The sequence below is a fragment of the Lathamus discolor genome, chromosome Z (genome assembly GCF_037157495.1).
Source record: "Lathamus discolor isolate bLatDis1 chromosome Z, bLatDis1.hap1, whole genome shotgun sequence".
Lineage (NCBI taxonomy): Eukaryota > Metazoa > Chordata > Aves > Psittaciformes > Psittacidae > Lathamus > Lathamus discolor.
In genome coordinates, this window is record NC_088909.1 from 48,335,663 (window position 1) to 48,349,169 (window position 13,507).

The window sequence follows — 13,507 nt, forward strand, 5'->3', positions numbered from 1 at the left end:
AAGCCATAAGTAACATACACATTTATTTGAGAAAGCCATAAATAACATACAAATTTATGAAGAAAGCTATAAATGACATACAAATTTAAAAATAAAGCTATAAATAACACACAAATTTATGAAGAAAGCCATAAGTAACATACACATTTATTCAGAAAGCCATAAATGACATACAAATTTATGAAGAAAGCTATAAGTAGCATACAAATTTATTAAAAAAGCCATAAATGACAAAATTATAAAGCTATAAGTAACACACACATTTATTCATAAAGCTATAAAATACAAATTTATGAAGGTATAAATAACATACAACTTTATTAAGAAAGCTATAAATAACATACAAATATATTAAGAAAGCTATAAATGACAACATTTTTAAAGATATAAGTAACATACAAATTTATTCAGAAAGCTATAACATACAAATTTATTCAGAAAGCTATAACATAAATTAAGAAAACTATAAATAACATATTAAGAAAGCTATAAATAACACACAAATTTATTAAGAAGGCTATAAGTAACAAATATATTGATGAAGCTATCAATAACATAGGAATATATTAAGAAAGCCATAAATGAGAAATTATAAAGCTATAAGTAACATACACATTTACGAAGCTATAAATTACATATAGATTTATTAAGAAAGCTATCAATAACATAAAAATCTATGAAGAAAGCTCTAACATAAATTTATTAAGAAACCTATAAATAACAAATATATTAATAAAGCTATAACATACAAATTTATGAAGAATGCTATAACATAAATTAAGAAAACTATAAATAACAAATATATTAAGAAAGCTATAAATAAAATACAAATTTATGAAGAAATATATAAACAACATACAAATTTATTAAGAAAGCCATAAATGACAAAATTATGAAGCTATAAATAAAAAACATATTTATTAATAAAGCTATAAAATACAAATTTATGAAGAAATGTATAAATAACATACAACTTTATTAAGAAAGCTATAAATAACATACAAATTTATTAAGAAAGCCATAAATAGCATAAAAATTTATTCAGAAAGCTATAGCATAAATTAAGAAACCTACAAAAAACAAATATATTAATAAAGCTATAAATAACATACAAATTTATAAAGAATGCTATAAGTAACATATAAATTTATTAAAAAAGCTATAAATAACACAAATTTATGAAGAAAGCTATAAATAACATACAAATTTATGATGAAATATATAAACAACATATAAGTTTATTAAGAAAACTATAAATAACAAATATATTGATAAAGCTATAAATAACAACCGAATTTATTAAGAATGCCATAAATGAGAAATTTATAAAGCTATAAGTAACATACAAAATTATGAAGAAAGCTATAAATAACATATAGATTTATTAAGAAAGCTATCAATAACATAAAAATCTATGAAGAAAGCTCTAACATAAATTTATTAAGAAACCTATAAATAACAAATAATACAGCTATAACATACAATTTATGAAGAATGCTATAAGTAACATATAAATTTATTAAGAAAGCTATAAATAACATACAAATTTATTCATAAAGCTATAAAATACAAATTTATGAAGAAAGCTAGACATAACATACAAATTTATTAATAAAGCTATAAATAACACTAATTTATAAAGAAAGCTATAAATGACATTTAAATTTATAAATAAATCTATAAATAACAAACAAATTTATTAAGAAATCTATAAATTTATAAATAAATCTATAAAGTACACATTTATTAATAAAGCTATAAATAAAAATACACCAATTTATGAAGCTATACATGACATAAATTTATAAATATAGCTATAAATAACATACAATTTAATGAAGAAAGATATACATAACCTATAAATTTATAAATATATCTATAAATAACATACAAATTAATGAAAAAAGCCATACACGACCTAAAAATTTATAAATATAGCTATAAATAACATACAAATTCATTAAAAACGCTATACATTACCTATAAATTTATAAATATAGCTATAAATAGCATACAAATTAATGAAAAAAGCTATACATGACCTATAAGTTTATAAATATAGCTATAAACAACACACAATTTTATGAAGAAAGGTATACATAACCTATAAATTTATAACTATATCTATGAATAACAAACAAATTAATGAAAAAAGCTATACATGACCTATAAATTTATAAATATAGCTATAAATAAAATACAAATTAATGAAAAACGCTATACATGACCTATACATTTATAAATATAGCTATAAATAACATACAAATTCATAAAAAAAGCTATACATGACCTATAAATTTATAAATATAGCTATAAATAACATACAAATTAATGAAGAAAGCTACACATGACCTATAAATTTATAAATATAGCTATAAATACCATTCAAATTAATGAAAAAGGCTATACATGACCTTTAAATTTATAAATATAGCTATAAATAACATACGAATTCATGAAAAACGCTATACATGACCTATAAATTTATAAATATAGCTATAAATAACCTACAAATTAATGAAAAAAGCTATACATGACCTATAAATTTATAAATATAGCTATAAATACCATTCAAATTAATGAAAAAGGCTATACATGACCTTTAAATTTATAAATATAGCTATAAATAACATACAAATTCATGAAAAAAGCCATACATGACCTATAAATTTATAAATATAACTATAAATACCATACAAAATTATGAAGAAAGCTATACATAGCCTATACATTTACAAATATAGCTATAAATAACATACAAATTAATGAAAAAAGCTATACATGACCTATAAATTTATAAATACAGCTAAAAATAACATACAAATTAACGAAAAAAGCTATACATGACCTATAAATTTATAAATTTTTATACATGACCTATAAATATAGCTATAAATAACATACAAACCTATTAAGAAATCTATAAATTTATAAATAAATCTATAAAGTACACATTTATTAATAAAGCTATAAATACAGATACACCAATTTATGAACCTATACGTGACATAAATTTATAAATATAGCTATAAATAACATACAAATTAATGAAAAAAGCTATACATGACCTATAAATTTATAAATATAGCTATAAATACCATTCAAATTAATGAAAAAGGCTATACATGACCTATAAATTTATAAAGACAGCTAGAAATAACATACAAATTAATGAAAAAAGCTATACATGACCTATAAACTTATAAATATAGCTATAAACAACATATAATTTTATGAAGAAAGGTATACATAACCTATAAATTAAAAAATATATCTATAAATAGCATACAAATTAATGAAAAAAGCTATACATGACCTATAAATTTATAGATATACCTATAAATACCAAACAAATTAATGACAAAAGCTATACATGACCTATAAATTTATAAATATAGCTATAAATAACATACAAATTAACGAAAAAAGCTATACATGACCTATAAATTTATAAATACAGCTATAAATAACATACAAATTAATGAAAAAAGCTATACATGACCTATAAATTTATAAATATAGCTATAAATACCATACAAATTAATGAAAAAAGCTATACATGACCTATAAATTTATAAATATAGCTAGAAATAACATACAAATTAATGAAAAAAGCTACACATGACCTTAAATTTATAAATATAGCTATAAATAACATACAAATTTATGAAGCTATACATGACATAAATTTATAAATATAGCTATAAATAACATACAAATTTATGAAGAAAGCTATACATAACCTATAAATATATCTGTAAATAACATACAATTTTATGAAGAAAGCTATACATAACCTATAAATTTATAAATATAGCTATAAATAACCTACAAATTAATGAAAAAAGCTATACATGACCTATAAATTTATAAATATAGCTATAAATAACATACAAATTAATGAAAAAAGCTATACATTACCTATAAATTTATAAATATAGCTATAAACAACATACAAATTTATGAAGAAAGGTGTACATGACATAAATTTATAAGTAAGTCTATAAGTAACATACAAATTTATGAAGAAACCTATAAAAAACATACGCATTTATGAAGAAAGCTATAAGTAACACACAAATTCACAAATAAAGCTATCTGTAAGTTCAAAGTCAGGAAACGGAACAGAAGAGGTGTGACCCTGAACCCAGGTCCCGGTTGTGTGCGGAGCGCTGCTGCTGGACTCGCAGGACGGAGCCAGCCGGCAGCTGCTCCACGTGTTCACACGCTCCTCACTCTGCTGTCTTCCTCCAGAAGCAGCCCCGCTTACAGGCTCCACCTTCCGGCTCCTGGGGATCTAGGGAGCAAACAACACCGAGGAAGTATCAGGCCTTGGCTCTGGCTCACCTGGCAGCACGCACAGCAACTGTGCTGCCATCAGGGACAGTCAAGTCTGGCCAAAGGCGGCCTGCGACTCGAAAGTCTGAGGGTGTTTTTCTCCTGTGTTTCAGCACACGTTATCAGCAGGCTGGTATGAAATTTATTTAGTCATCTGAGCCAGAAAGGTTGGACTCGTGCACTAACTTCGGCACCGTGGTGGGTTTTTCCCCGCTTACTTCAACAGTCACTTCACTAGTCAGTGTTCCCTTTGTGGCACTGTCACCCTCCAGCAAACATGTCTCCAGCCTGCATCTCAGTGCTGTGTACTGTGACATGCAGGGGTCTGGCACAACTCCCACAACTTCGGCTTTTATTGACTGAGAGAATTTAGTCCCTTGTCCACCTAGGAGTCCTCAGCACCAGCTTAGCTATAGAAGCGTGTCGCGAAGCACGCTAAGAGCTCGGACCAGTGTAATAGTTGAACTGAAGGCCCAGTGAGGTACTTACACTGCAGACAGTAACTCAACTCCTGTGATCTCCCCTTCCTGGAAGAGTTTCAGAGCAGCTGTCTTGGCCACCTCTAAAAAATGCAGGATCTCTTACCAGGGACTTACCCTGCCGTGAGCTCTGTCTCCTCTTCCTGCACCGCGGCTTTACAGACGACCCTGCCTCTTCTGCAGCAGGTTTGTTCACTGCCTCAGGTCCTGAAGTCAGCTCTCTCTCTTCCGTCACCGATTCACACCTCACATTCGCGTTCTCCTTTAAATAAACACACCAAAAAATGAAATAAACCCAAAGATCGCTCAATAGCTTCTTGTTATCACTGCAGGCACAAAACAAGAACTGCTCTTCTCCACTCCAAAAGGGCACCTGAGAAGTGCTGAGCACACGAGGAATGTTTTGAACCCAGAATTAAGGTTGCCAAACTGAAATTCAGGCTCTGAGGAGCTAAACCTGCCCATTCCTGGGGACTTTTACCTCCATTTAGCACTTACTTGAGCAGCACTAAACAGTCCTTCCACAAGAAACATTTTGGAGGGGCGAGCTGGGTTGTGATCCAGTTGTTCTCCCTGCTCTTCACGGGCCCCCTGCGTGGTCACAGCGTCTTGCACGCTTTCAGCAGCAGCAGCGCTTTCTATGGCCGCACGGATGTAGCTGTCAAACAGTTCTCCATCCCAGCTTTCTGCAGGTTCCGGTGTCACTACATCAGTGCCTCGTGAATCACGCATCTCTTTGAAAAACTGAAACACATCTTCATAACTCAGTTCTGGCAACTTCTCCACGTCCTCTGATGCATGATGTGCCCCATCAGAGGGCAGGCACTCAGCTGCAGAAGGTGGCTGCACTTCAGGACTCTGCGAGAAACAAAACACAGGGAATGTCTAGGTGAAAAAATCACAACCATTTTCAGTCAGGGCTGACGGATTTTACTGCTTCTGAGGACCGTGCAAGTGCTTACTGATGATCAGTACACAAGCACGGCAGGATGATCAATGCTCTAGCTAGCTGCATCCCTCAGCAGGACCTCAGGGAAGCGTCTGCCCCAGAGCACACACAAGGTAGAGCTGATTATTGGCCACAGCTCAGTGAGATCCACAGGCAAAAAGCACGGTCTGCTCTACCACCTGCACAGCCCCTGCCACCCTGCTCCAGGAGAAACGATCGAGGCTACACTAAGGCTCGGAAATCTCAAGCCCTTTTGATCCGGGTAAGCTCATATTAAAACAGAAAAACGGGCAAAAAGGGCAAAAGGTTGGTCTTTGCAAGACAAGGTTTGTTCACTGCCTCGGGTCCTGAAGTCAGCCCTCTCTCTTCCGTCACCGATTCACATCTCACGCTCGCATTCTCCTTTAAATAAACACACCAAAAAATGAAATAAACCCAAAGATCGCTCAATAGCTTCTTCTTTTCACTGCAGGCACAAAACAAGAACTGCCCTTCTCCACTCCAAAAGGGCACCTGAGAAGTGCTGAGCACACGGGGAATGTTTTGAAACCAGAATTAAGGTTGCCAAACTGAAATTCAGGCTCTTACAAAATGTCAGACTAAGCAAAACAAGGAATCCAAAAATCAGAATCCGCAAACTTAGGGGACATGTCCTCACCGCCTTAACTTTGCCCTCAGTTATCAAACCACCGACAAGAAATAAGCCAAAAGAAATCCAGGAGCACTCCTTCTTCCCAACACGTGTATTAGTAACGGCAGATCCAGCTCAAACAACCTGACAGAGCTGTGCCATGCAAAACTGTGCACGCAGCCACACATTTCTGGGTGGGAATCGCTTGCTAATGAGGTATCAGTGATTCCAAAACTCACAGCCTCCACCTTGAGTCTCGCTGGTACTCGCTGTTATACATATGAAAGGCGAAGCCTGTGCGCATGAAGAGAAGTACAAGCACGTTCTTTGACAAAGTTGTGTCTTAACAGTCCAAAAGGCCTGTTCAAATACAGAAACTGAACACTCCGGGGACAGCAAGTACCGCCCAACACGCCTCCTGCTCCCGCAGGAAACCCACTGCTCTGTGCTATTTGCTCTTGGAAACGTGCTCTCTCTGTGTATGGCATGAGGATTGCTAACAAGGGCTTTTGAAAACCCTTTGGCCAGCAATGCCCTTGTCTAACATCCAAAACACAACTCCTAGGCATAAAAAATAAGAGGAGGAAGGAGGACTCTAGCTCACTACCTTCGCCAGCCAGAGCCCACATTTCACGAGTGAGGAGCTGAACCTGCCCATTCCTGGGGAGTTTTACCTCCATTTAGCACTTACTTGAGCAGCACTAAACAGTCCTTCCACACGAAACATTTTGGAGGGGCGAGCTGGGTTGTGATCCAGTTGTTGTCCCTGTTCTTCACGGGCCCCCTGCGTGGTCACAGCGTCTTGCACGCTTTCAGCAGCAGCAGCGCTTTCTATGGCCGCACGGATGTAGCTTTCAAACAGTTCTCCATCCCAGCTTTCCGCAGGTTCCGGTGTCACTACATCAGCGCCTCGTGAATCACGCATCTCCTTGAAAAACTGAAACACATCTTCATAACTCAGTTCTGGCAACTTCTCCACGTCCTCTGATGCATGATGTGCCCCATCAGAGGGCAGGCACTCAGCTGCAGAAGGTGGCTGCACTTCAGGACTCTGCGAGAAACAAAACACAGGGAATGTCTAGGTGAAAAAATCACAACCATTTTCAGTCAGGGCTGACGGATTTTACTGCTTCTGAGGACCGTGCAAGTGCTTACTGATGATCAGTACACAAGCACGGCAGGATGATCAATGCTCTAGCTAGCTGCATCCCTCAGCAGGACCTCAGGGAAGCGTCTGCCCCAGAGCACACACAAGGTAGAGCTGATTATTGGCCACAGCTCAGTGAGATCCACAGGCAAAAAGCACGGTCTGCTCTACCACCTGCACAGCCCCTGCCACCCTGCTCCAGGAGAAACGATCGAGGCTACACTAAGGCTCGGAAATCTCAAGCCCTTTTGATCCGGGTAAGCTCATATTAAAACAGAAAAACGGGCAAAAAGGGCAAAAGGTTGGTTTTTGCAAGACAAGAAACTGGACGATCAGGCTTGCACAGGTCAACCCTTTTTCAGCACACACCAGCAGAGCTTGCTTTGCTTACCCCCTCTGAGGAAAAAAAGCATCTCCATGCTGCTGGAATGCGAAAGGAAGCCCTGGCATTTTTACTGAGGTTCTTTTGCTATTCGATAAGCCAGGCCACCCAATAAGATCCCGTCCCAGACTTCTCTCCTTCCTGCCGCAAGCCCAGAAACCTGCGGTCCGTGCATGGGGTCTCCTCCCTTCCCCCTGCTCTCTGTGCGCTGCACTCACCTGCACAAAGGCGCAGTCGGTGGACGCCGCAGCACTGGTGCTGACAGTCAGAGGACCTCCCTGGCCAGGGGGTGAACACTGCGGGATGCCTGCAAAATTCAGACACGGGGATCAGACTGCCAGAACTGGGGCCCAGTGTGCACAGTTCTATTGCTTACTTGCATTAAACACTGCAGTAACCACTCAGTAAGCTAACTCCCCGGAATGTATTATGACCTCCCCACTGACTGTAAGACTCAGTTCTCCACCTTAAAACATATTTCGTCTAAGGTATGTAGACACAGATCAAACACACACACACACACACACACACTGGAATGAAAATGTCATCTTATTCCAAAAAGCAGCTCTGTAGATGAAGCACTTTCTGCAGGCCTCAGCTTCTGGGGACAGGCAGAGAGAACTTACAAGGAAAGGCACTACTGGCAGGACAGACAATCTTCAAAATTTGCAGTCCTTCTGGGCGAGGGAGAAATCCTAGATGAAATCAAATCTAGGCCAACGTTCACAGTAATTAAATGGTACAAGTGTGACTTGAGACAGCCACGTGATCAGACCCATTTCTTTGCAATGCCTGACACCTACGTGGGATTCCTCACGAGACAGCTGCTATGATAACCAATACGGGGTTTAATACCTATACCTATTGCCCTTTTTCATAGGAAATCGATCAACTTTTGCCCATCTGGGAGCAACAAACGCAAGAGCTAAACAACATGGAGCGAGCTAGTGGACATCCTTCCACAGCAGCACGAGACTCGTGTCTGACTCCTGTTACCTCAAAAGCTCATTCTGAGCAACCTTACGATGAAGTCTGGACATCTTTCAGAAGAACACTCTGTGACTTGCAAACATATTACAGTTCTGGACAGTGCCAGAAATCTAATGGTACCTGGGCTTCACTCCCTGGGAACTCCAAAGGATGTCGACAAACACAAGAAAACCACCAAAGAAACCTAAAGGGCTACTGCCCTTCAGTGCAAGAGAGCGAAGGAGAGATTGGCTGTAACCTGCTGGAGGAATCCTAAGGAAACAAACACCTGGTACAAAGAGCCTAGTTTCTAAAGAGAAGAAAAGGAAGAACCCAAAGGGGAAAAGTGCTTGTGAAGCAGGAGGCAAGTGTAAAACAGAAAGTCCAGATCACAGGCTATAAGAAGCTACGAGTAAAGTAGAAACTGCACAACTCTTGCACTCAGCAGAGCTTATAGTGAAAGCAGCTCGTGACTCAAGCGCACTGTAATGCCTGTACATCAAGGGGAGGAGAACAAACATAACCGTGCAGAAGCCCAGACCGGTGACCAATTCTGAATGGGCGCGAAGTGCAGAATGGTGCACAAAAAGAATGGTTTGCACTCACAACACCTTTTCTTGGGGTTTTTTGCCAGCTGCAGCAGTTCCTGATGGAACAGCAAGAAAAACTGCACCTGTGGAAATCCCACTGATGGGCTCGGCCGGCAGGAGCAAAGGGGCCAATTCATTTGTAATACTTCAGGTCTTCCAGCTGAATCAAGATTCCACACACACCCGCTTCACCCACACACTTTGTCCTCCCCTGCTCGTTGCAGAGAAGGCACTTCTGAGCTCCTCTGTCTCTCATACAGTTCATCTCATCAGAGCCAGAAGAAATGAGCAGCTAAAGCCCATTCTGTCACCGGCTGTTAGCAAGTAACGGACCCGGCACACACATCTCACTGGAAGCACACACGTCAGACACACACACAGTGACGGAGCACCGGGGAAAAACATTTCATGCATCACTTTGCAGTAAGTTCTCGAGCAGCAAGTGAAGAACTTTTGCCGTACGTGTTGGATCCGGGGCTTGCAAGCACTGCCCTGGAGACGCGCAGCTGGCGGGGTCTGGAACGGAAGCACCGGCTGGAGCCCCTCGCTGAAGCGGCAGAAGCGAGCACACGGTCCGGAGAGTGTACGTGACCGCCGTGGAACACTTGTGGAGGACGGGAAAAGGAGCCCCCTGGCCTGGGAGAGCTGGGGAAGCCCCGTGCCCTGGCAGCGACCCAACGGAACCCTGCCATGGTCTGGAAGGGACCGGCGGCTGCTGGGATGTCGTCGCCTGGAAGGCAGGGGGGTCCTGGCATGAGGCCGCTCTGTCGGAGGAAGGAAAGAAGCTGCCTGGATGACAAGGTTGGGGAGCCTGTCCTACAGTCACCAGTCCTGCAAAACAACGGCAAACAAGGATTAAGGGATTTGCTCCAATGCTCTTCATCCAGAAACAGCCTCTGTTCTTACACCTAAACACACGCTAGCTGCTGCAGCACTAACACCTGAACACACAGGAACATCAGTGCTGTGCCAACGCACAGTCACCTCTGGAGCATTCAGTCTCCTGAAACCCTCAGGAGCAAGTGGCCGCTACTTAGAAATGTGCTACTATAAATCCAAATGGGCAGGAGCTGACTAAACCGGCACAAGCCATTGAGGGAGTGCTGCGCGTTACATCAGGCAGCAAGGTAAAATAAAGGGGGAATCGTGAAGCACGGCTCTACCGAACTCCAGCGCTGACAGCACACGGGCAGCCAAGGCAAGGGCAACGTCCAAACCCTAAACGTGACTCTGAGAGCACTCCATCACAAGCCATTCGGTTTGTCAAGGAAAACAAAACCAAAGCCAGCTTTTTTCCAGGCAGCTCAGCCGGTTCGGTTGAGTCTAAAAAAGCTCAGGCTTTGCCGTTTTGTTACTTCCAAGATACTCCCTTTAACCTTCTGTGGTTTCCTCTCTCAGTCAGTTACGGTTTCATGAAATGGTACTTGCCCTCATACGGTTACCCATCGCTTCACACGGATTTAACGACAGCTTATGGAGCAACCCCTCAAGGAGAAGTAGCGTTCACCTATCTGGTAGGGCTGTGCCCGCTCCACAGAGGCAGGGTGAGGGCGCTCTTACTGACTGATGAGGCAGGGGGGACACAAAATCACAAATGGAATACACGAACCTTTAGAATCAGTTTTAAGTAATGTTAAGTTTGATGGCTTTGTAACAGTAGCAATGGAAAATTACTAAAGTGCATGATACATAGAAAAAAAAAGAGTGCTGCTAGAGAACACATTGAGCCTTCTTGTACAGGGGAAATTGTTATAGTTGACAGGGTTTTAAGAGAACCAGTCTAGAAGAACAGGGCACAGGGGCAAGGAGTATCTGGGAAGGGCAGGTGTCCAGGATGGGCTACAGCTAACCTAACTGATAAGCAGGAGGACAGGAGGATTCTTATGTCTCTGGCGCTAACGAACCAATTAAACTGGTCTGAGCATCTACTGCGCGTGCTCCAAAGGCTGCCAGAAGCGATGAAGACTGTTGGAAGAAGTGAACGACCCTCAGAGACCACCACCACAACTCTGTACGCACGCGGGGAACTTTCTGGAAAATGACGTCATGTACGTATGCCCAGGGACTATGTAAGGCCGGCCTGGGGAACAACGGGGAGACACGCGTTAGGGGGAGCTATCCCCCGCGTCTCCCGGCGCCGCAATAAAGGATACCTGCTTGTCAGCTTGAAAACTCTGTGGGCAAGTTTGTCCTGGGGTTTTCTCCCAGTCACTGAGCCACGCGCGAACCTCGCTCCCCCTGCCTGCTGGCAGCGCATCTCCCCGCACGAACAACAGCGGCTTTCCCGCACCGGCGGAGCTGAGCGGCCGCCAGCAAGCTCGGGCAACCCTGCTCCCTGCGGGGGGGCCGATCTCCAACCCCCACAGCCCCCAGTGCTTCTCGGCCCGCAGCCCGGGCCACCCCAGCTCACCGGGCCTGGCAGCCTCGCCGAGCGTCGAGGGCGGGCGCTGGGGGCGCTGGGGCGGGCGGCTGGGCAGCTCCGGGCCGGCCGCCAGCTTCGCCTTCTTGGCGCTCGTCAGGCGCTTGAGGCGCACGAGGAGCTCGGGGCGGCCGCGGCGGAAATGGGGGCTCTGGAAGTGGAGCAGGGGCCCGGCGGAGCTGCCGCCAATGTCCCCCGCCGGGTCCTGCAGGGGCCCGGGCCCCGGCCCCGGCCCCGGCCCCGGCCCCAGCCTGCGGAACCCGTACAGGTTCAGCTGCCGGAGGAAGTTGGCGAAGCTCCTGGTCTTGAAGAGCTCCGGGCCCAGCGCCGCCCCCTCGCCGGCCGGCTCCGCGCCCAGCAGCTCCCGCTCGAAGAGCCGCCGGTCCACGACCAGCCCCTCGCCACGGGCATCCCAGCGCACGGAGCCGCAGCGCGGGCTGTTCACCAGCTGCCAGAGCTTGGCCGGGAAGTGCCTGGGGTTGACAGCGCCGGGCAGCCGCAGGCCCTCCATGGCGCTCCCCGCCAACGGACGCACCGGCCGCTCGCGCTCCACCGGCCGCCGGGCAAGGCCCGGCCCCATCGGCCCGCGCCGGGGGAGCGACACCGGCCCGTGCGCCGCCCGGCACGGGCCCGGCTTCAGCCCGCGCTGCCCGCCGGGGCCGGCCCCGCCACCCCCTCGCCTCGGCACGGCCGGGCCCGCAGCGGCTCCCCGCGCCCCCAGCCCCGCCGGGCCCCTCGGCCGCTCCCCGGTCCCAGCCCCGAGAGGGAAATCGTGACCAGAAGTTCAACCCCGAACCTGCAGCCCCTCCAACATGGATATTCTCACTTACTTACACGTGTAAGACTCCGCCTCTCTAAAGCCTCACTGGCCACCACTCTTCTCTGACGGAGACATCAGCTCCCCTAAGGGCAGATGTCCAGGGCCTGCTTCTGAGCCTAATGTCTTAGGACAGAAACCAGGAGCTGCACATGGCCTTCACAGGGAGCCCTCTGGCACAGTGCCACCAACACGGATATCCTCTGCTGCTTACCCACCTCACTCTCCATCTCTGTAAAGCCTGAGTAGGCACCACACTCCGGTGACCGAGACATCAGCTCCCTAAGTGCAAGTGTCCAGACCCTGCTCCTAAGCCTGTTGTGTTGTTCACACAGGAGAAGAGCAGGCTGCGTGGAGACCTTGTAGCAGCCTTCTGGTATCTACAGGGGGCCTATGAGGACACTGGAGAGCAACTCTTCATTAGGGACTGTAGTGACAGGAGAAGGGGTAACAGCTTAAAACTTAAACAGGGGAAGTTTAGATTGGCTATAAGGAGGAAGTTCTTTACTGTGAGGGTGGTGAGGCGCTGGAACGGGTTGCCCAAGAAAGTTGTGAATGCTCCATCTCTGGCGGTGTTCAAGGCCAGGTTGAAGAGAGCCTTGTGTGACATGGTCTGTTGTGAGGCATCCCTGCCCGTGGAAGGGGGGTTGGAACTGGTTGATCTTAAGGTCCTTTTCAAGCCTAACTATTCTATGCTTCCATGATTATACGTGTCTGCAGATTAAGACTAAACAACCAGTATGGGTGAAAGTCTCATAAAAATTCCGTCTTGGCCATGGTCTGATT

At 43.3% G+C, this 13,507-nt stretch overlaps 1 protein-coding gene across 1 annotated transcript; it reads right to left on the reverse strand.

Annotated features, from left to right (window-relative positions):
• Positions 1-4,232: 4,232 nt before the first annotated feature.
• Positions 4,233-12,484, reverse strand: LOC136005952 (heat shock factor protein 5-like). The gene is made up of 8 exons (XM_065663849.1): positions 11,896-12,484; positions 9,937-10,316; positions 9,682-9,684; positions 8,145-8,222; positions 7,089-7,448; positions 5,316-5,675; positions 4,935-5,079; positions 4,233-4,297 (listed from the first exon to the last, which is right to left on the reverse strand). The coding sequence occupies exons 1-8, from the start codon at positions 12,482-12,484 to the stop codon at positions 4,233-4,235; spliced, it is 1,980 nt and encodes a 659-aa protein (XP_065519921.1).
• Positions 12,485-13,507: the final 1,023 nt, after the last annotated feature.